General features: G+C 38.9%; 1 protein-coding gene across 1 annotated transcript in view; it reads right to left on the bottom strand.

Moving 5' to 3' along the window:
* Positions 1 to 22043, bottom strand: part of CFAP47 (cilia and flagella associated protein 47) — a 286241-nt gene that overhangs the window by 43156 nt on the left and 221042 nt on the right. Inside the window, exons 36-39 of the mRNA XM_008174468.4 lie at positions 11439 to 11573; positions 10665 to 10777; positions 2834 to 2984; positions 292 to 380 (exon numbers count right to left, since the gene is read on the bottom strand). Coding sequence (XP_008172690.4) covers positions 292 to 380; positions 2834 to 2984; positions 10665 to 10777; positions 11439 to 11573 — 488 coding nt within the window. The remainder of the gene's footprint in view (positions 1 to 291; positions 381 to 2833; positions 2985 to 10664; positions 10778 to 11438; positions 11574 to 22043) is intronic.

Raw genomic sequence — 22043 nt, 5'->3', positions numbered from 1 at the left:
TTATGGTCCTGTATTTGGCTCTGCAGATTAAAGACAAAATCTGGAGCCAGATCACACAGCACTGAGATATTAAAGCAGCATATTTACATTAATTCTTATGGGGAAATTGGATTCGCTTAACATTATTTCTCATAAAGTCACATTTTTCAGGAATATAACTACAACATTAAGTGAGCAGTTAATGTAATTTAACTTCAAGTTTTCCTACATTTTTAAACTGGAGAAAATTATGGAAAAGACTAGATATACATAATATTATAGTTATGATTTTGTCTTCACAACATTGCCTACCTGAATATTCCATCAGTTCTGAAGGGACTAGTAACATTCAGACTAACTTTCTTCCGTTCATAACATGGGGATTTGCATTTTATTACACCCTAAAAGAGAATAAAAAGTTATAGCAGTGTCGGAAAATTAAAAAAAAACAAACCCAAAACACTCCGTACTTAATGCATACAAACAAGGCAGCAACATTAATTTTGACATTTCCTGGCCTTTGAGTAGCTACCTTAATATAGTCTATTGTCTGGAATTTGCTAATTTCCCCTCCCCCTCAAAAAAAAATAAGTGATGCTTGATTTCCTAAAAACAGACAATAGCACATCTATATTTTATAATCTGGATCTATTTGCAGGAGGAAGTCTCTTTCCTGTGATCCTGGAATCCCTTATTCTCAGCCAGTGGGCACCTTCAGTACACTTTTCACTACGCAACCAAGCCATGCATGGATGTGCAGTGCAGACATCTTTAAGCTCAACTATCTCCATACTAAGAGAAAAATAAAACGTAAAATGTATTGTGCATGAACAGCATGGAGTTTTCAGAGTTATACCCATAACTCAAAATCAAAACCAACTTTCACCAGAACATTTAAATAAACTTCTCCTCTGTAATAGCTATTTCAATGCCAAATTTCATCAGTCTCACCCTCCCTCCAGTCATTCTATCTAGAAAGCTGTTTATAAAAAGAAAAACTGCACAATTTTCTTCTTCTATATTGGGAAATTGGGTTTTTCCTCCACTTGTCTCAAAAAATTGCTTAACTGGTTGTGGAAAGTTTGAGCAAAACAAATCATCTTTTGGGAGAAACCAAATCTTAGTATTAGAGCCTAGATGATGAAAATTTCAGAAACTAGTCTGTGATTGAAAGCAGGGTGAGGGGAAAGCATTATGCAATCTGAGCTACAGCGATCACAGACTCTCCTGGTAAAAACATATTCCTCATACAGTTATCCATACTTTTTTCTTAGAGACATAAAACAGGTCATAACATTTACAGCTGATCTAGTTAACCAAAAAAGTCTACTACACCCACTTGGCTAACAGTGGAGAAACACAGTTGCAAATGAGGCTCAACTGTCACCCACATAAGTTTCAGAAGAGTCCCATACACACTTTTTCCTAATATTAAACTAATAATGTGATCATGGTTTCAGCACATTCCAAGAATTACAGAATTATACATACATGCTAGATACTACAAATCTATGTTTTATTTAGGACTCTTACATAGAAATGGTCAAACAAGTAACTTGTCTCAGCAAGAAACAGGTCTATGTCACAAGTACTAGGTTTTTAACACTTAGGATATCTCTACACAGCAAAAAAAAAAGGGGGGGGGAAGGGGGAGGGCAGGAAAAAAACCTCTGCCAGCAAGTCTCAAGTCAGTTGACCTGCCACGGATGGTGGGGTGTTTTATTTTTTGCAGTGTAGACATATCCTTAATGTAAAAAATAAAGTCATTTCTCAATGGACGGAACACCAGATGTAAAATGTTCAAAAGCATCTGAGTGATGTAGGCGTTCAAGTTCCATTTTCAAAAGTAACTAGGCACGAAGGGTCAGATTATTAAAGGTATTTAGGTGCCTAAAGATGCAGATGGCTGCTCTCCATGATTTTCAGAAGTGCCTACGTGCTTAACTCCCACTGAAAATTCCACTAGGTGCCCATCTCCATCTTTAGGCACTTAAATACCTAAGCAGGGCCGGCTCCAGCATTTCTGCCGCCCCAAGCAAAAAAAAAAAAAAAAAAAAAAAAGCCACGATTGCGATCGGCGCAGCAATTGAAAAAAAAAAAGCAGTTCAGCGGCAGGTCCTTCGCTCCCAGAGAGAGTGAGGGACCTGCCGCCCCCGAATTGCCGCAGGTGCCGCCCCTCTCCCTTGGCCGCCCCAAGCACCTGCTTGTTAAGCTGGTGCCTGGAGCCAGCCCTGTACCTAAGTCCCATTGACAGTTAATAGGACTTAAGCTTCTAAGTGCCTAGGTCACTTTTGAAAATGGAAGTCCCTTAGATGCTTTTGAAATTTTTACCCCAAGCCTTGTTTATTTTTGATATATCATTTGAGCTGGTTGGGAGTTTTTCAACAAACTGTTTTTTGTTTGAAAAATGTCAACTTGTCAAAACTGAAATGGTTCAGGCCCAGGGTGGAAATGATGCAGGGGAGAGAAAAAGGCAAATAGAAAGACACCCCAGAATAGCCGTTAGCCCAGTGGTTAAGTTACTCACCTGAATTGTAGGCAACCTGGGTTCAAGTCCCCTATCAGCCTGATTTGGCACAGGAACTTCATTCTGAGTCTCCTACGTCCCAGCTGAGTGCCCTAACCATTGGGTTTTGGCTATTCCACAGTAGGGATATGTTTGTCTCTCTAATTCTTATTTCAAAAGGTCTAGTTTTCATTTTGATAACGAACTAAAACAAATGCTGAAACAATTTTTTCACAAAATTAGATTTTTGTTTTACTGTCAATCCTACATATCATGTAAATCCAAGAATTTTTATGAGTGATTTACAGGAACATTCACATTTTTTCAAATGACATACACAGTACTTACAGCAGGGTCAATACGGCTGACTTTAGATTTCAGAGAGAAAGTCATTGTTGTACCTCCTACTCCACTTACAGTCTTCGAAACCAACAACAACATTGCTTCAGCAGGATGTAAAAAGCGACTAGTGAATTCCACATTTATATTTATTTGGCTCCTAGTTTAAAAAAAAAATGATAAAGGAATCACTTTCTTTAGAATTAAATAAATTAACCTCACAAATTATTACCAAAGAAACCTGGAGGGTCATTTCAGTACCAGAACATTTTTAAAAGATTTTTGAAGAGAGGATGGAGAAAAGGAGAATTACTTTTGAATTCGCCAATATGCAATGCTGTGTCCAAAATCTGTTTTTGTTTGTTAATAAAAAGGAGGGGAAGAGGGAGAGAGAGTGAGAAATAATAATCTAGAAAAAATGTGTTTGTTTACTTGTACTATCAGTGTAAAGCTTAAATATTAAATGTTATTGTTTTTATACTCTTGTGCAGAAAGTGCCACCCTTTCCTTGTATTTTTATTCTAGGATAACAATTACCAGTAAGTTTATTGTGTGTTCCCTTTCATCCAAGAGAAGTTTAAAAGTTAAACAACTAGATACTTTACTACAAATATTGTGGGCCAAATCCAGAAGTCCTTAAGGAAACTCTCAGTCAAGTCCTATTGGGTGAGGGCTGAGTAAAAACAAATAAGGATTTCAGGATTTAGCATATAATTAGAGATGAAGGAAAACTGCTTTCATGTAAATGAAGACTGTGTAGCTGATAAACCCACAAAACCCACACAGAATGAGATTCTAAAAGAGGTGAAAGAAGTATGATTTTCCCTAGCTCTGGGACAATGAAAGATTATCATTATATTATTCAAGAATAAGCTTGGGTTCATAGGACTTTGTGCCTACAAACATCTTAGAATGGTACTGAGGTCAGAAAAACAACAGGGCATGGGTGAAAAACAGAAGGCTGTTTAAAGCACGGGAATTACAGAAGCTAAAAATACATAGTATTTCAGGGGGAAAAAAAGATTCTCTATATGCTATGAAATATGGTAATAATATAGCTACTCAGAAAGGAGAACAAGGAGCATTTGTGGCACCTTAGAGACTAACAAATTTATTTGAGCATAAGCTTTCGTGGGCTAAAACCCACTTCATTGGATGCATGCAGTGGAAAATACAGTAGGAAGATATATATACACACACAGAGGACATGAAAAAATGGGTGTTGCCATACTAACTATAATGAGAGTAATCAGTTAAGGTGGGCTGTTATCAGCAGGAGAAAAAAAAACTTTTGTAGTGATAATCAGGATGGCCCATTTCCAACAGTTGACAAGAACGTGTGAGTAACATTAGGGGGAAAAATTAGCATGGGGAAAAAGATTTTATTTTGTGTAATGACACATCCACTCCCAGTCTTTTTGCTGATACAGACTTGGGCCTGGTCCCCACTAAGCCCCCACTTTGGACTAAGGTACGCAAATTCAGCTACGTTATCGAAGTACCCCTTAGTCCGAACTTACCGCGGGTCCAGATGCGGCAGGGAGGCTCCCCTGTCGATGCCGCGTACTCCTCTCGCCGAGCTGGAGTACCAGCGTCGAAGGCAAGCACTTCCGGGATCGATCCGGGATCGATTTATCACGTCTAAACCAGATGCAATAAATGGATCCCAGAACATTGATTGCCTGCCGCCGGACCCTCCGGTAAGTGTAGACGTACCCTAACACGGCTACCACTCTGAAACCTGTCAGAAAGGAGAGGCACCCAGATTTTGTGGGATGCTTGAATTGGAATCACTTAAAACATAAAGTAGAAGAAAGTGAAAACTTAAACTATGAGGTCATCTGGTTAATACTTTTGGTTAATCCTGTTAATACTAATGCCCTGCCGATTCATAGAAGCAGCCCTAGAAAAACAGCAGACTGAGGCCTGGTCTACACTACGATTTTAGGTCGAAGTTAGCAGCGTTACCTCGATTTAAGCCTGGACCCGTCCACATGACGAAAAAAGGCGCGAAACGATTGTCTGCCGTTGCTTTCACGGCAGGGAGGGAGGGAGGGAGGGTGGGGCCTGACGACATGTACCCAGAATCACCCGTGACACTGTTTTTGCCCCATCAGGCATTGGGATATCAACCCAGAATTCCAATGGGCGGCAGAGACTGCGGGAACTGTGGGATAGCTACCACAGTGCAATGCTCCGGAAGTCGACGCGAGCCTCGGTACTGTGGACGCAGTCCGCCGACTTAATGCACTTAGAACATTTTGTGGGGGGGACAACACACAATCGATCTTATAAAAACGATTTCTAAACAACCGACTTCTATAAATTCGACCTAATTTTGTAGTGTAGACATACCCTGAATGTAACAGATGGTAGAAGACTACTGTACAACAATGTTCTTGAAGTTTATCTTAGCTCAAAATTACTAGACAGTTATTAATTATGGAAGACAATTTTAAAGTTACACATGTGATAGTGTTATTTCTGGAACAGAAATATAGCTGGTATTAAAATCAAGAAAAAACAACAGAGGAATACAATGACAGACAGAGGAAGAGCTAGCATGCATGTTAAACAATTACTAATGAAATACCAACTAGTTAGCTACTTTTAATAATTGTGATTTTACACCTTCAAATAATGTATTGTATCTAAATTAAGTGAATACAGGGGACAACTTATCTTTAGAGAAACAGAAACACAAAGTATCATTCTGGCAAATTCTCATTCCTCGATCTGGAGCTCTCTAGCAAACAACAAGTGGAATTCCACATGCTTTAAAGTTTTTGGCTGTTAGTGGCAGGAGTAGTGGGTTGGCGTCCAAAATTTCCCCCCTTTCCCAATGATAGTTGTAAGCCATCTGTGATTTGAACTGTCACCATTGGAACATTCTGATCAGTTCCTAACTGAGCAGGAAATGAAGGCTCCCCAACATTGTAAGTCATTCATAAAATAGTAATTGAAGGAGTGCCTTAAAAACATAGAGCAATAGAAATATGAGAAAAAATAGCATCTCAAAAACAATTTCCTCTTCACACTCTCAGAGGTGAGTGAGAATCCTGCCAGAAGGATATTTTTCACTGAAGCAGAATTACAGGATAAGTAATTTCCTTTTCTTCTTAAACAGCCATCTAGCTAGTGGAATGCACTGAGCCCCAGCCTACCCCGTACCGACAAATACTGCTAAGCATTTTGTCAAAACATGCAGCAGCCACTCCCTCCCAAAAGGCAAGATACTACAAATCTGAGATGCTTTTGGTACTTGAGAACTATACGTATTATAAACATCCACAAAGTCAAGAGCACAGTAAAGCTGATCAAAATAGAAGATATACATTTAGGTCATCTTGATGTAAGGTTGCCAAAAGTCAGAAAAGATTCAGAGGCAAATGATGTAAGGTTGTCCTAAGCCACAGTAGTTTAAGAGGCAATATGCGTAATGCTGTGGTCAGTCCAAAATGTGGGGGAAGCTTGTATTGGTTGTGCTGAACCAGGATGACATACATATAAAAATTTTAACGTATTAGGTGGGGGGGTTGGGGAATATATGAACGCTGCAAATGAACTATTAATATTAATTACTATTATCTGTAAAATCAATATTAATCATTCAATATTTGTATAGGATAATAACTTTGCATAGTGCTTTACAGAGATTGAAGGGATGCATGGCATTGTCCCAGACAGCCTACAAGCTAAATGTGACCCAGAGAGCAAACAAAACAGACAAAGGAAAGTGGTAGGCAAAGGAGAGTTAAAACAAAATGGAAACAATGTATCAGGAAGGTCAATAAAGGAACAGTTAATAGTACAGGCATGTAAGTCAGTGGCAGCAAGGAAAGCAAAAATAGTGGGTTTTAAAGGGGGAGAGAAAGGATGCATGGTGCAGGAAAAGAAATGTTGTGCCAGGCCTGGAGAGCAACACAAAAAAAGGACACAGAATTGAGAATAAGAGAAAACAAAGGGAGCAACAAAGAAGAGTGGTCAGAACACAAGATGTGATGAAGGGAGTGATGGCAGATCTATATGGGGCAGAGCTGTGCAGAGCCATAAGAGAGAGTCTGAGAAATATGAAAGACAGAAAAGCAAATCTAGGGGTTACTAGAAATTCTCTAGCCTTAACCAATTGAGAACGCCACTCCAGTGGTGCTCAGAAAAGTTGGGTTTGTGTGAAACTTGCTTAATTGCTTTCAGATAAAGCGGTCAGGTTTTTAGCTGGTATAAACCAGTGTAGCTTGACTTCAGTGGAGCTATGCGCCAATTTATGCTGTGATGTGTTTCATCACCAGAACAACACAGGACCAAAGGGGCACAAAGGAGGTTTAAAATCACATCTTCTCCCATGCTCAGTGTCAAATGTAAGCTCCGACAAAACTAGCCTTTTGTCTCCTTGTGGAACAACTTCAGATAACCCTATTTATTCTCTCACTATTATAGTAGTGAACTCCACTCCAAGCTCACTGCTGTGGGCATGTTTGTTATAAAGTGTTCAGAGTGGTCTGAAAATCATTATTAGCTTAATCTTGTACAGTCCATCATCATAAAACAAACAACCCAGCCAAACTTAAACCTCTGTATTTTTAATTTAATTAAGCAGATTTAGTTTTCTGCATAGGAAGAGTCAGAAAAAAGTTGTTTTTTCTTACTGTGAGTTACATGGGTTCACAGAATTTCTAATCTGAAAGGACCCTTAAATAATCTAGTCTGACTTCCTGGATATCACGTCATTAAATTTAACTCAGCATCCCTGTACTGAGCCCAGTAACTTGGTTTAGCTAAAGCATATATTCCAGAAAGACATCTAATCTTGATTTGAAGACACTTGTTCCAGTGGTTAATCACCCTCACTGTTAAAAATTTGTGCCTAATTTCTAATTTGAATTAATCTAGCTTCAGCTTCTAGCCATGGGTTCTAGTCAGGCCTTTTTCTGTTAAATTAAAGACCCCTTTAATACTTGCCTGCGTATTTGTACATCATAAACAAGCCACCTCTTCTTTTTGATAAACTAAACAGATTGAGCTTTAAGTCTCTCAGTAAAAGACATTTTCTTCAGCCTTTGAATCATTTTTGTTCGTCTTTTCTTCATTCTCCCCACTTCTTAAACATCCCTTTTTAGAACATGGACACCAAAACTGTATGCAGTATTCCAGCATTGGTCTTATCAATGCTTTACACAGAAGAAAAAAATCATCTCCCTATTCCTACTCACTCCATCATTTATAACTTTTAGAAACTCTAATGATTTTTTACTATTGGCTGCATGTCTCTCCCAAATTGAAGTCCCCCATAACAACACAATTCTTCTTTCCACACATTACATACAGGTAATTAAGGAGTAACAGATTCTGAGCTCTGTAACAGAGTCCTGCTAGTACCCTTTCCTGGGCTTTAATAGTTAGCACGCTGATTCATATATAGTCAAGATCCCGTGGTTTTGAGTTATCAATAATCCTGAAGTGGGTAATGGTGTCTTTAATATAGAGTGCCATTCCCCACCTCCTTTATGCCCTCTATCATTCCTGAATAGGTTATTACCACTGATTTTAACATTCCAGTCATGGAAATAATCCCACCAGGTTTCAGTAATGCCAATTATATCCAATTTTTTCTCATCAGAGGCATTGGAAATTCTCATTTGCTTCTAATCCAGACTCCTTGCATTGGTCTTCCTATGTAGAACTCAGTTAGAAGCCACTCTTTCTCCTTCACTTCCTTACAGACTCTAAGTCTTTCTACAGCAGACATCAGAAAGTTCTGAGTAACTCCCCTGCAGTGATACCTTGAAGAAAAGCATGGAGCCCAGACATAACCAATTAAATAGAGACTGTAGCTTATTCATCACTTTACTAATATTTCCCTAGAAATTAAAAACCAAGTAAGAGATTGTATTCTAATATAAAGAATCTACCTCAATTGTTTTTCCCTGCTTTAGGTTATTACATTTTGTATTTCTCCCCATATTAACAAAGCTATTAATTACATCTTACAAAATGTTTAACTTGGTGGCCCATGAGTATAAACAAGCTAATGTTATCATAAACTATATTCAGGGCTGTATGCAGAAGTCACCAATAGATGATTAACTTTTGAGTCAGCTTTCATTTCCATGCATTTATCCAAGATGTCTGCTACAGTATTTAATGCCAGTCTTAAAGAAAAACTTGTATATATTTGCGTGCGTCTTTTTATGTAGTTGAAAAGGTTAAGTGAAAAACAACCACGGTATTGAATTTTAATAAAAAATACATTCTATTTTCAAAGATTACCTTTTTAATTTTTATCTGAAGCAAATGTAAGGAAAACAATCAAATTAGCTGCAAAGATCAATAACAACATAGCATTTCCCATTTATGCTTTCTATATATATTTATAATAGGGGTGTTATTTAATATAAAATTTTTGATCATCTTAACAGAGCACTGTATTTATGCTGATCCTTCTTTGAACTTTTTAAAGGAAATGGTCTTCATTAGCAATACTTTTTATATTTACTCCTTCTACCAGCTTGAATAGTTTTCCTACAAACTGTGACCTTTGCTTTCCATACATGGATTCATTGCATCTGCACTTCAATTGTCCAGAGGATCTGGTATTTTGTAGTTAAACTACATACACTGAAAGACCTGTACCCAGACATACGACCAATCACATACATAAAGTGCAGAAAATTCAACAATCAAACACAGAGGAAGCAGGACACATGCTAGCCCAGGGGTTCTCAAACTAGGGGTCGGGACCCTTCAGGGGGTTGCGAGGTTATTACATGAGGGGTCACGAGCTGTCAGCCTCCACCCCAAACCCCGCTTTGCATCTATCATTTATAATGGTGTTAAATATATTTAGAAGTGTTTTTAATTTATAAGGGGGTTGCACTCAAGAGGATTGCTATGTGAAAGGGGTCACCAGTACGAAAGTTTGAGAACTACTATGCTAGACATAGAAGTTGGGTTTTCAGCTAGTAAATATCCATTGCAACAACAGTTTCTAAACATTTTACATCCCTTTGTGACCCTTACATCAGTTAAGTTTCAGAAAGTTAGAACATAGAAAGAACATGTTGTACCTTTACAATTCTCATCTGGTGGAACTGCGAAGAGGTTAGTTAACAACACTATTAAAGCCTTGACATGCCCTCTTAACCATTCAATCCTGCTAGAGTATAACAATGAGAAATCAAAACAAAACAGCCTATTAGAAATTATTCTTAGCTGCACAATCTAACCTAATGTGTTAACGTCAAAAAGTTGGATGGACTTGCTAAGGGGCATGGTTAGCTCTAGTTGGGGGGGGGAGAGCGGGAGGAGGGGAAAAAGCTTTAGAACAGTAGATCCAGCTCAAACTTAAAGCTTTCATCATTTATCAGAAGAGAGGAGCTCCCTGCAATAACTGAAAATATGTACTCTGAGTTCTGTTGAGGTAATCTGTAAATTAATTGGGGGAGGGATAGCTTGGCGGTTTGAGCATTGGCCTGCTAAACCCAGGGTTGTGAGTTCAATCCTTGAGAGGGCCACTTAGGGATCTGGGGCAAAATCAGTACTTGGTCCTGCTAGTGAAAGCAGGGGGCTGGACTTGATGACCTTTCAGGGTCCCTTCCAGTTCTATGAGATAGGTATATCTCCATATATTATTATTATTATTTATATTAAATATGCCATTGATGAGTTACTCTGGATTCACACCAATTTCACAAGGAACAGAATTTGATCCTTATACTGTTTATTCTGTGTCTGTGTTTATAAGTGAATGCATTCTATTGTTCCTCTACAAACTTTTATACTTATGCATTGCTAAATCTATCAGGACATCACATTCAATAAAACTAAACATATGGTTACTTACTTTGGGGCAATGACGACAGTGTTTCCTTTAGGTAATAAGAAATCAGCAGACTCTCTTCCTACAATTGTAGCGTTGTACACCAAAGGTTTAAAGCTTGGGTTTTTCAGACGCACCTATCACAACAATCGATAGAAGTTATTCTACTTTTACTTATTTACTTTTAGAATTGAAACATGCATCCATCACTCAGTCTTTGGGGGCACACATACTAAGTATAACATAGAATATACCCTTTAGCAACAAATAAAGTAATCAGACTCTCACCCTGGAATACAGCCTTCAAACATATATCAATATAGTCCAGTGTTTTGTGCCATTCTTGTGGATCTGCTAGGAAATCCATATAGAATTATGCAGATCACATATTTCCCGCGGGAGAGCAGACTCTCTTCCCCCAGATCTTTCAACCGCTGTTTCTTCTAGAGTATCGTTCCCATTGGATCAGGCAAGCATTGTAACCCCACATCAGCAGCTATTCTCTAGTTCCTCTCTCTCTCTGATCCCAGAAAGCCACAACTAGACTCGTGGAGAAGCTCCTGCACTGACTGAAATCAGTGGAGGAAACAGCTGTGGAAGCCAGAACCCCAAATCTGAAGAAAACTAAAAAGGGGCCATTCTTCCTCATTCTATAATCTCTGTATTGAGTAGCAGAGGGGAACATGTGATCCATTAATACAAAAATGTGTGTTTTATGTATGTGTAATATATATTCCACATAAATGGTAAATTTTAGTGCTGGGAGTGATTCAGACCTAAATCCAAATATAACAGTACCTGTCTAACAACAGTAGCATGGAAAGCTCCAGTAAATTCAACAGTCTTCTTGGGTAAATACTGAGGGAGCCTTTCGTATAAATAGACGCAGAGCATAAGCATCATGACTGGGTTTGGATCACAGATGTCGGTGGCCTAATTTTAAACAGGAAAAAAAGATCAACGACCACTGGATATTTAGTCTAATCTCATGTGTATAATTGATAGTGATTTATTAAGATACAGAATTTGAAATGTAAAATATCTCATTAACGTGCACACTTATTTTCAAATTGCTCTTTTTGAAAAAAAAAAAAGTTTTGAGTTACTTGCATAACTGATATGAACAATTTCATTACCATCTTGAATATGAATCTTTTCTCAGCATAGGAAAATGTCAAGAGGATCAACGATAAAGTCTAGTAAGAAAACTCATTAACTATACAGTAACTCCTCACTTAACATCCTCCCGTTTAACATTGTTTCAAAAAGTTACGTCGCTGCTCAATTAGGGAACATGCTCGTTTAAAGTTGTGCAATGCTCCCTTATAACGTCGTCTGGCTGCCTGCTCTGTCCACTGCTTGTGAGATTCTGTGGAAGAGCAGCGACTTTACAAGGGAGCATTGCACAAGTTCCTCTTCTCTGCCTCCTCCCCTCCCCCCAGTGCTTCCCCCATCGCTTAGGACTTTGGGGGGGCGGGGAAGGAGCGGAGATGTGGCTGCTCCGGAGAGGAGGTGGAGTGGAGGTGGGAAGAGGTAGGCCTGGAGCATCCCTTGGCAAAGTCGGCATCTGTTCTTCTCCAGGTAAGCTGCCGCGGCTGTTGTGAAGGTGCTTCCTAGCGTCCTTGCCTGCAGCAGGCTGTGCCTGTGTGGGGTAAGCCAGGGGCACTTCCAAACCACAGTACTGTACAGTATATAATGCCTTTTGTCTGCCCAAAAAAATGTCCTTGGAACCTAATCCCCCACATTTACATTAAATCTTATGGGAAAATTGGATTAGTTTAACATCGTTTCACTTAAAGTTGTAGTTATGTTCCTGAAAAATACAATGTTAAGTGAGGAGTTACTGTACAATGAAATGAAGAAAGTTATTGTGCACCTTTCTTCCATAGTTTGGGGGGGAAAGCATTCATTTGACTAGAAAGGGAATAACAACAAAAATAAATAAAACTCAGTGACTAGAGAAATACATTTCTTAAGCAGTTTTCTAATAAACCAACTTTTATTTAACATTTACCTTTTAAAATTTCCTAACCAAACTCGTACTAATTATTTCTACATAAACATTTTTAAAAAGTTACAAATTTCTGTAAAATTAAGATTACTACATGACAATACAATAACACCTCTCTCTTACAGAGCCCTTTACAAATGGAAGTTGGTATCAATACCCCCTCAATATATTCGTTTTGAGAAAAATATCAATTCAAATGACAAGAAATGCAGATCAAGTTAAGTCTTTATTGCTCAGATTTTAAATAGATCATTGTTTACAGAAACCTAAAACTCTTACACCATGTGTCTGCATGGACTTTTCACACCCTTCATCACATAATGAAGAAATAAAAATTCTTAGTTTATAAGACCAGAAGAGACCACTGTGATCATCTCGTCTGACCTTCTGCATAGCACAGGCCACAGAACTTCCCTGAATTAATTCCTGTTTTAAAGGCAGCCAATTTAAATATAATATCCTATCTTGATTTAAAAGTTGCCTGTGTCTAAACATCCACCACCACCAATTTGTTCTAAATGTTAATTACCCTCAATGTCAAAATTTTGCACCTTGTTTCCAATCTGAATTTGTTTAGCTTCAACTTCCAACCATTTAACCATGTTATACCTTTCTCTGCCAGACTGAAGAGCCTGCCATTAAACTTTTGTTCCCCCATGTAGGTTCTCTCAGACTGTGAGGAAGTCATCCCTTAATGTTCTCTTTGTTAGGATAAACATACTCAGCTCCTAGAGTCTATCACTATAAGGCACATTTTCCAATCCTTTAGTCATTCTCATGTCTCTTCTCTGAACCCTCTTCCATTTATCAACATCTTTCTTGAATTGTGGACACCAGAACTGACACAGCATTCTAGCGGGGGTCACACCAGAATCAAATACAGATTTAATAATATAGCCTTCCTATACCTACTTTATATTCCCATTTATACATTCAATATTCCTGTGTATGCATCCAAGGATTGCATTAGCCCTTTTGGCCACATCACTACACTGGGAGCTCATTTTCAACTGATTACCCACCATGACCCTAGCTCTTTTGCAGAGTCATTGCTTCCCATGATAGAGTCCTCCAATACTATGCAAGTGCATTCCCATGTACAACATGTGTTCATGAAAGGTATGACTACAGGGTGGGGAAAATAATATTAAAAGCAAAATAATCTTTGCTGAGGGAAAAGGCTTCCTCCTTCATACTTCGCATGTGTCAGTCGGAGGGGGCAGGGGTGTCATAGAGAGCACAGGAGAGAGAAGCTCCCTCCTCTCTGTTCTGGTGCCCAGACCCACCACAGCCCCAAGCAGCTGGGTGCAGCCATTACAAGAAAAATCCGTCTAAGCCTCTGCAGTCCTTTCCTGAGCTTTACTGTTCTGTAGGGATGATGCACGCACAATCCTGTCACATGTCAGACCTGTGAAGTGATAGAGCATGCTCAGTTGCTCTGGGAGGATGGCCCATATGCATATGTGAAGGGATGGATCATGCTCAGTTACTTTGTGGGGATGGTGCATGCGCAGTATTGTTGGCACTAGGAGATGTAAAAACTTGAGCATGTTCAGGACAAAATCCTTGGAGAATTCCGCTGCTACTCTAAGAAGTCTCTACTGTGCATGCACAAACTGCAATTTTTAAAGGCTTATAACTTGGCCACATTTGGGCAGATTTTCATGGTTATGGCAAAAGACATATCCCTAACACAAAGGTCACCCTCTATCAAATTTCAAGTCCCTGTTCCAAAGAATCGGAGCATTAGAGCTTTCCAAAGAAAAGGTCACAAAAATATTTTTAACATTCAAAACCAAAATGTTTCCTTAGCCTCATTCTCAGAAACAGCTGAACAGTACTGGCTGAAATTAAAAATAAAATAATAATAAAAAAAAAGGCAGGGTGGGAATGGAAAAATTCAGCCCAAATGGTCTGGCAAAGTTATAAGCAACTGTATAAAAGGGTCTTATGGGAAGCACTGGGCAATCTTAACAATAAACCATGCTACTAGCACTATCTATAATTCAAAGTAGACCCTCCTCAGACTAACCGCAAGGACTCAGCTCACTTCTGAATCCTCTTGTCCTCCCCCCATCTGTGAAGACTTCAGGTCTCCCCTGCTCCTGACAGGTGAAAGATCCACCAGCCAAATCCAGGGTGCATCTCCTTTGGGAACTGGCCCTTTTAGTTTTTTAACCTTAACTCTGCCTCCACAATACTGCAAGGAAGGTAAAAACCTTTCCTTGCCAATCTGTCTTGATGGGAAGAAATTCCTTCCTGATCCCAAAAACTGGCACTCAGTCAGTCAGACCCATGGCATTCTGGAAATGTAACAATAGAATTCTACAGCAGGGCGAGCGAAGCAGAGCAACAATAGTAGCAAGATGGTAACTGGGAAGGCTTTAAATTGAGAGAGACAATCGGCTCCCCTCCTCCCCCAATTGGCCAATGGGAAACAGCTAAGACCCTCCCCTAGGCACACTCCCACATGCACTCCGAGGTGCAAGGAGGAACTAGGCAAGAGCATGGGCTCTCCCCCTCCACCTCCTCCCAGGAGTTGGTCATCCTCCTGCTGGTCTGATCAAATCTCTCCCACCCTCTGCCCGCATCCCAGAGATGGGGAAGGCACAGGGGCATTCCTCTGGAAAGTAAAACATTTTCCCTCAATGGTTATTGTATTTTTAATTAAATGTTATATGCTATCCAAAAGTAAAGTATATATACTGAATTTTTTAAGCAACAATAAAATCAGTCTGGATCTTACAAGAACAGCATTCTCACAAAAATTCAAATACTACAGAAAGACGGTTATTTTCCTGCATAAACTTTTAAAGCCCATTTATTAAAAGAATATATCACAACGTGGAGTCATTAGCCCAGCAACTGCTTTTCCAAGTGCACAGTATGAACATTCATTACACACTGATGCCCTTCAGTGTTGAGATATTTGAGTACATCTACCCACCCCTGTACCATGGTCATCTATATTTATACTACTAGGATTTAATCTTGCAAATATTTGCTCACAAGATTAGTTCATTAAAATCAGTACTACTATTTATGCGAGTAACTGTTTTCAGGATCAGACCCTTAACTATATCACTTTGTCTGCAGAAGAGAGAACACAGATGTCAATGGCCTTATTTTATTTTAGTTGAAGTAACTCAGAAACTAGCAGATCCCCAAACAGATTTATAGGGGACCTTGAACACCCTGCATGAAGATCAAGAATTTTACCTTCCAATGAAAGTGGAAACTGTCCTGTTTACATACACTGAACCAAAAATCATTGTACTTTTGTATTACCACCTCAATTTAAGTAAGCATTTACCTTTAATTAATTGTTGTAAGGTCATAACAAGTTAGTTTCCTAGGGAAATAAATTAATGCTTACACTGTGGGATGGATTATGCCTTTTAGGCACTGCCCTGTACAGGGCAGGGGTCTTGGAAGGTATTGAGAGAGGCTGCACTGTTGCTAGAACTCCACAAAGAATTCTGACTAAGCCAAAATTCTTCCTACAGCACTCTGGCCATTGTAGAAGTGAACCACCCCACCCCCTTTAGGAAGCCTGGTGCCATCAGCTGAGAGTCATGGAGCACCACTGTTCCATAACTATATTGTGTGAGTGATTCTTGTGCATCTAATCCCTCCTTTGCCCAATTATAGTCTGAATCTGATTATACCAATCTGCCACTAGCTGAAAGTAAAATCACACTTCTATATCAGCAGTTCTCAAACTGTGGCCTGCAGAGTACTTATTAGTAGTCCTTTGAGTCCACGCTAGTAAATTTGTGCTAGCTCACTTCCTACCAAAACATATTAAAATAAGGCAAAACACACACAATTTTCTAATATTAATTTCCCATATAAGCAATTGTTATGGGAATGATTGCATATAGAAAGAATGGAAAGTAGTCTACTAGACAATCTCTCTATTAAGATGAAGTCCAAACTAAGATAATGTTTGAGATCGCTTGTTTGATATGATCACTAAACATAATGTGGGTCTAATATACCATTAGTTTCACTGTAACACTAATCTAAGACCAAAATGCAGTTAGAGTCCTTTATGTTGGATGTTTATAGAAAGGAAAATATTCATCTACATGTGGCATGTTCCACCACCTTCATACTAAGTCTGATCTCCTTGAAAGATTCAAAACATGTGCCTGATGATTTTCCGAATGACTGAATTCTCAAATATACTCTTTTCAGATCTACAAGACAGCGTAATCGGTCATTTTTCAGATAAAGGACATTAAAGGGCACTTTTCCAATATTATCACAAAATTCTTCTGAAAGTTACTTACAACCTTGAGACAAAGAGTCTGATGCTGACAGAGAATATGCTTAGTGAACCTTAAAAAAAGTTAATAACCATGGATGGCCACTTGGTAACAGGAATTACCTGGCTTCAGCCAAGTTCCAAGAAAGACAGTAATTCAGTCAGTCCTAACTGCTTGAAGGAAAGGGGTATTTAAGTGATTCTACAGTAAAAGGAATCATTTTCCTAACAAAACTTAACTTTTTAGATATTTAAGCAAGTTCTGAATTACTCTGTTCCCAACAGATATTCTGACTATGGACTAACTCTTCAGCCCAAGGCCCATCCTGAGTGGTTTGATTGGGTACTGAGGAGAGTCTTAGTGGTATTAAAATATGCATCCGAAGAAGTGAGGTTTTTACTCATGAAAGCTTATGCCCAAATAAATCTGTTAGTCTTTAAGGTGCCACCAGACTCCTTGTTTTTTAGTGGTATTAAAAGTTTATTCTCTCACCAAGACCCAGAAGCAGCTCTGTTCCATGACAGAAAAAGCCCTGTATACCTCTAATGTCTACCCCACTTGGGGTGGAAGAACAGAGGAATGACACAGCAGCAGATTCTCTGACCCTGCCACTGCAACTGTCACAAAGGGAATCCCTTCTCCAAGCTACTCGAAGGATGCACACACTTTGTCCAGCCTGCCCCCAGAAACCGCATCACCCGCATCCAGATTCGTCCTCTGAGAGATGTAATCATACCAGTTTTGCTGGTGAATTTGGAACCGTAAGCCAGAATAGAATGGATGAGCGACTGGAGACATTATTACAATCCTGATCTGTACATTATTCAGACAATATTTTAACTGAATGTACTATATGTCATTGTAGTTCTATTAAAGGCAGATTGTGGAGCTTAATGATGGTTATGAATGACATGAAGGTTCCATGTTCTCTATATTACGATGAAACTGCTGTCAGAAGACTTTGGTAGAAGCTTGCTCACCTGCCAGAGGTATTACAAGTGGTATTTAAGTGCATTTGTATTACAAAAAGAAAAAGAAAAATCTATGCACCAAAGCAAGTGTTCATCAAACTGTGCAGCTCACCTTTTCCAGGGAATATGCAAACAAGTATTTAATAAAAACAACTTTTCTTTGGTAGGACATTTTTACTGAGAACACAGAAGAGTATTATAAAACAGTTTTGTTTTGTTTTTTGTTGAGTCCTAAATGTGTAAATGACAACAAGAAGAAAAAGTAAGTTTGCCCTGGCAATATATTTTTAAAAAATTAAATATTTTTATTAATTTAAACAAAAACAAAAATTACCTGATTTCTGATGTCTAACAGAGTAATGAATTTAAGCTCCCAGGCACTTCTGAATGTGTTGTGCAGATTTCCTTTAAGGATGAGGATTGATAGGTCACCTATAGAGGTTGTGAGAAATGTTCACCCACAGGTGATACAATGGGTGAACTTTTATCAGTTTCCTGTGTCAGTTCATTTGAGAACTTTTTTTTTTTATACAACTAACATAATCATCCAAAGCCCAAGATTTGGTAGTGATGGGGGACTTCAACTATCCAAATATATGTTGGGAAAATAACACAGCAGGGCACAGACTATCCAACAAATTCTTGGACTGCATTGCAGACAACTTTTTATTTCAGAAGGTTGAAAAAGCTACTGGGGGGAAGCTGTTCTAGATTTGATTTTAACAAATAGAGAGGAACTAATTGAGAATTTGAAAGTAGAAGGCAGCTTGGGTGAAAGTGATCATGAAATCATAGAGTTTGAAATTCTAAGGAAGGGTAGAAGGGAGTATAGCAAAATAGAGACAATGGATTTCAGGAAGGCAGATTTTGGTAAAGTTAAGAGAGCTGATAGGTAAGGTCCCATGGGAATCAAGACTGAGGGGAAAAACAACGGAGGAGAGTTGGCAGTTTTTCAAAGGGACACTATTAAGGGCCCAAAAGCAAGCTATTCCGCTGGTTAGGAAAGATAGAAAATGTGGCAAAAGACCACCTTGGCTTAACCGCGAGATCTTGCATGATCTAAAAAATAAAAAGGAGTCATACAAAAAATGGAAACTAGGATAAATTACAAAGGATGAATATAGGCAAACAACACAGGAATGCAGGGGCAAGATTAGAAAGGCTGTCATAACTATAAAGGGAAGGGTAACAGCTGTCCTGTGTACAGTACTATAAAACCCCTCCTGGCCAGAGACTCCAAAATCCTTTTCCCTGTAAAGGGTTAAGAAGCTCAGGTAACCTGGCTGGCATCTGACCTAAAGGACCAATAAGGGGACAAGATACTTTCAAATCTTGGGGGGGGGGAAGGCTTTTGTTTGTGTTCTTTGTTTGGGAGTGTGTTTGTTTTCGGGACTGAGAGGGACCAGACATCAATCCAGGTTCTCCACATCTTTCTAAACAAGTCTCTCCTATTTCAAACTTGTAAGTAAATAGCCAGGCAAGGCGTGTTAGTTTTCCTTTGTTTTCTCAACTTGTAAATGTATCTTTATTTGCTGTACTTTGAACCTAAGACTAGAGGGGAGTCCTCTGAGCTCTTTAAGTTTGATTACCCTGTAAGGTTAATTTCCATACTGATTTTACAGAGATGATTTTTATTTTTGTCTTTAATTAAAAGCCTTCTTTTTAAGAACCTGATTGATTTTTCCTTGTTTTAAGATCCAAGGGGTTTGGATCTTGATTCACCAGGGAATTGGTGAAAGGTTTCTCAGGGCTTCCCAGGGAGGGAAAAATTGGGAAATGGAGGCAGCGGAACCAGAGCTAAGCTGGTAGTTAAGCTTAGGAGTTTTTATGCAGGCCCCTACATTTGTACCCTAAAGTTCAAAGTGGGGATCCAGCCTTGACAAAGGCAAAGGCACAAAATGAGCTCAAACTAGCTATGGGAATAAAGGGAAACAAGAAGACTTTTTATCAATACATTAGAAGCAAGAGGAAGACCAAAGACAGGGTAGGCCCACAGCTCAGTGAAGAGGGAGAAAACAGTAACAGGAAACTTGGAAATGGCAGAGATGCTTAATGACTTCTTTGTTTCGGTTTTCACCGAGAAGTCTGAAGGAATGCCTAACTTAGTGAATGCTAATGAGAAGGGGGTAGGTTTAGCAGATAAAATAAAAAAAGAACAAGTTAAAAATCACTTAGAAAAGTTAGATGCCTGCAAGTCACCAGGGCCTGATGAAATGCATCCGAGAATACTCAAGGAGCTAATAGAGGAGGTATCTGAGCCTCTAGCTATTATCTTTGGAAAATCATGGGAGACGGGAGAGATTCCAGAAGACTGGAAAAGGGCAAATATAGTGCCCATCTATAAAAAGGGAAATAAAAACAACCCAGGAAACTACAGACCAGTTAGTTTAACTTCTGTGCCAGGGAAGATAATGGAGCAAGTAATTAAGGAAATCATCTGCAAACACTTGGAAGGTGGTAAGGTGATAGGGAATAGCCAGCATGGATTTGTAAAGAACAAATCATGTCAAACCAATCTGATAGCGTTCTTTGATAGGATAACGAGTCTTGTGGATAAGGGAGAAGCTGTGGATGTGGTATACCTAGACTTTAGTAAGGCATTTGATACGGTCTCGCATGATATTCTTATCATCAATAAACTAGGCAAATACAATTTAGATGGGGTTACTATAAGGTGGGTGCATAACTGGCTGGATAACCATACTCAGAGAGTTGTTATTAATGGTTCCCAATCCTGCTGGAAAGGCATAACAAGTGGGGTTCCGCAGGGGTCTGTTTTGGGACCGGCTCTGTTCAATATGTTCATTAACGACTTAGATATTGGCATAGAAAGTACGCTTATTAAGTTTGCAGATGATACCAAACTGGGAGGGATTGCAACTGCTTTGGAGGACAGAGTCATAATTCAAAATGATCTGGACAAATTGGAGAAATGGTCTGAAGTAAACAGGATGAAGTTTAACAAAGACAAATGCAAAGTGCTCCACTTAGGAAGAACAATCAGTTTCACACATACAGAATGGGAAGAGACTGTCTAGGAAGGAGTACGGCAGAAAGGGATCTAGGGGTTATAGTTGACCACAAGCTAAATATGAGTCAACAATGTGATGCTGTTGCAAAAAAAAGCAAACATGATTCTGGGATGTATTAACAGGTGTGTTGTGAGCAAGACACGAGAAGTCATTCTTCCGCTCTACTCTGCGCTGGTTAGGCCTCAACTGGAGTAGTGTGTCCAGTTCTGGGCACCGCATTTCAAGAAAGATGTGGAGAAATTGGAGAGGATCCAGAGAAGAGCAACAAGAATGATTAAAGGTCTTGAGAACATGACCTGTGAAGGAAGGCTGAAAGAATTGGGTTTGTTTAGTTTGGAAAAGAGAAGACTGAGAGGGGACATGATAGCAGTTTTCAGGTATCTAAAAGGGTGTCATAAGGAGGAGGGAGAAAACTTGTTCACCTTATCCTCTAAGGATAGAGCAAGAAGCAATGGGCTTAAACTGCAGCAAGGGAGGTTTAGGTTGGACATTAAGAAAAAGTTCCTAACTGTCAGGGTGGTTAAACACTGAAATAAACTGCCTAGGGAGGTTGTAGAATCTCCATCTCTGGAGATTATTTAAGAGTAGGTTAGATAAATGTCTATCAGGGATGGTCTAGACAGTATTTGGTCCTGCCATGCGGGCAGGGGACTGGACTCTATGACCTCTCGAGGTCCCTTCCAATCCTAGAATCTATGAATCTATGAAAAATAGTAGTTGTCTGGTTTCACCCAGAATAATGCATACAATTATGGTATTAGAGCACGGAGACAGAGTCATTCCCAAAGTTAGATTTAGTTATCTTTTCTGAATATAACAAGAAAACAATAAGCAATGGCCATATTTATTTTAGGGAAGACTACATTTTAAAAATGCATCTAGTTACTCTAGCTAGATGCTAACTTGGCTCCCAATTATTTAAAAATAGAAATAAACAACATTCCACATAGGTCTTAAAAATGAATATGAGCTAGAAGAGTCCTTTCATTTGTTTACCAGAAGGGTTTATTTTGTTTTGTTTTTTAGCACCATGACATTCATATATTTTACCAGTTAATTACAAAAGTACAAAGATCCTTAAGCTGGATCTAGTTTTTGCAATGGAACTAAATTTTCAT

The sequence above is a fragment of the Chrysemys picta genome, chromosome 1 (genome assembly GCF_011386835.1).
Source record: "Chrysemys picta bellii isolate R12L10 chromosome 1, ASM1138683v2, whole genome shotgun sequence".
NCBI lineage: Eukaryota > Metazoa > Chordata > Testudines > Emydidae > Chrysemys > Chrysemys picta.
Note: the sequence above shows the minus strand (reverse complement) of the source record. Positions and strands in the feature narration are given on the sequence as shown.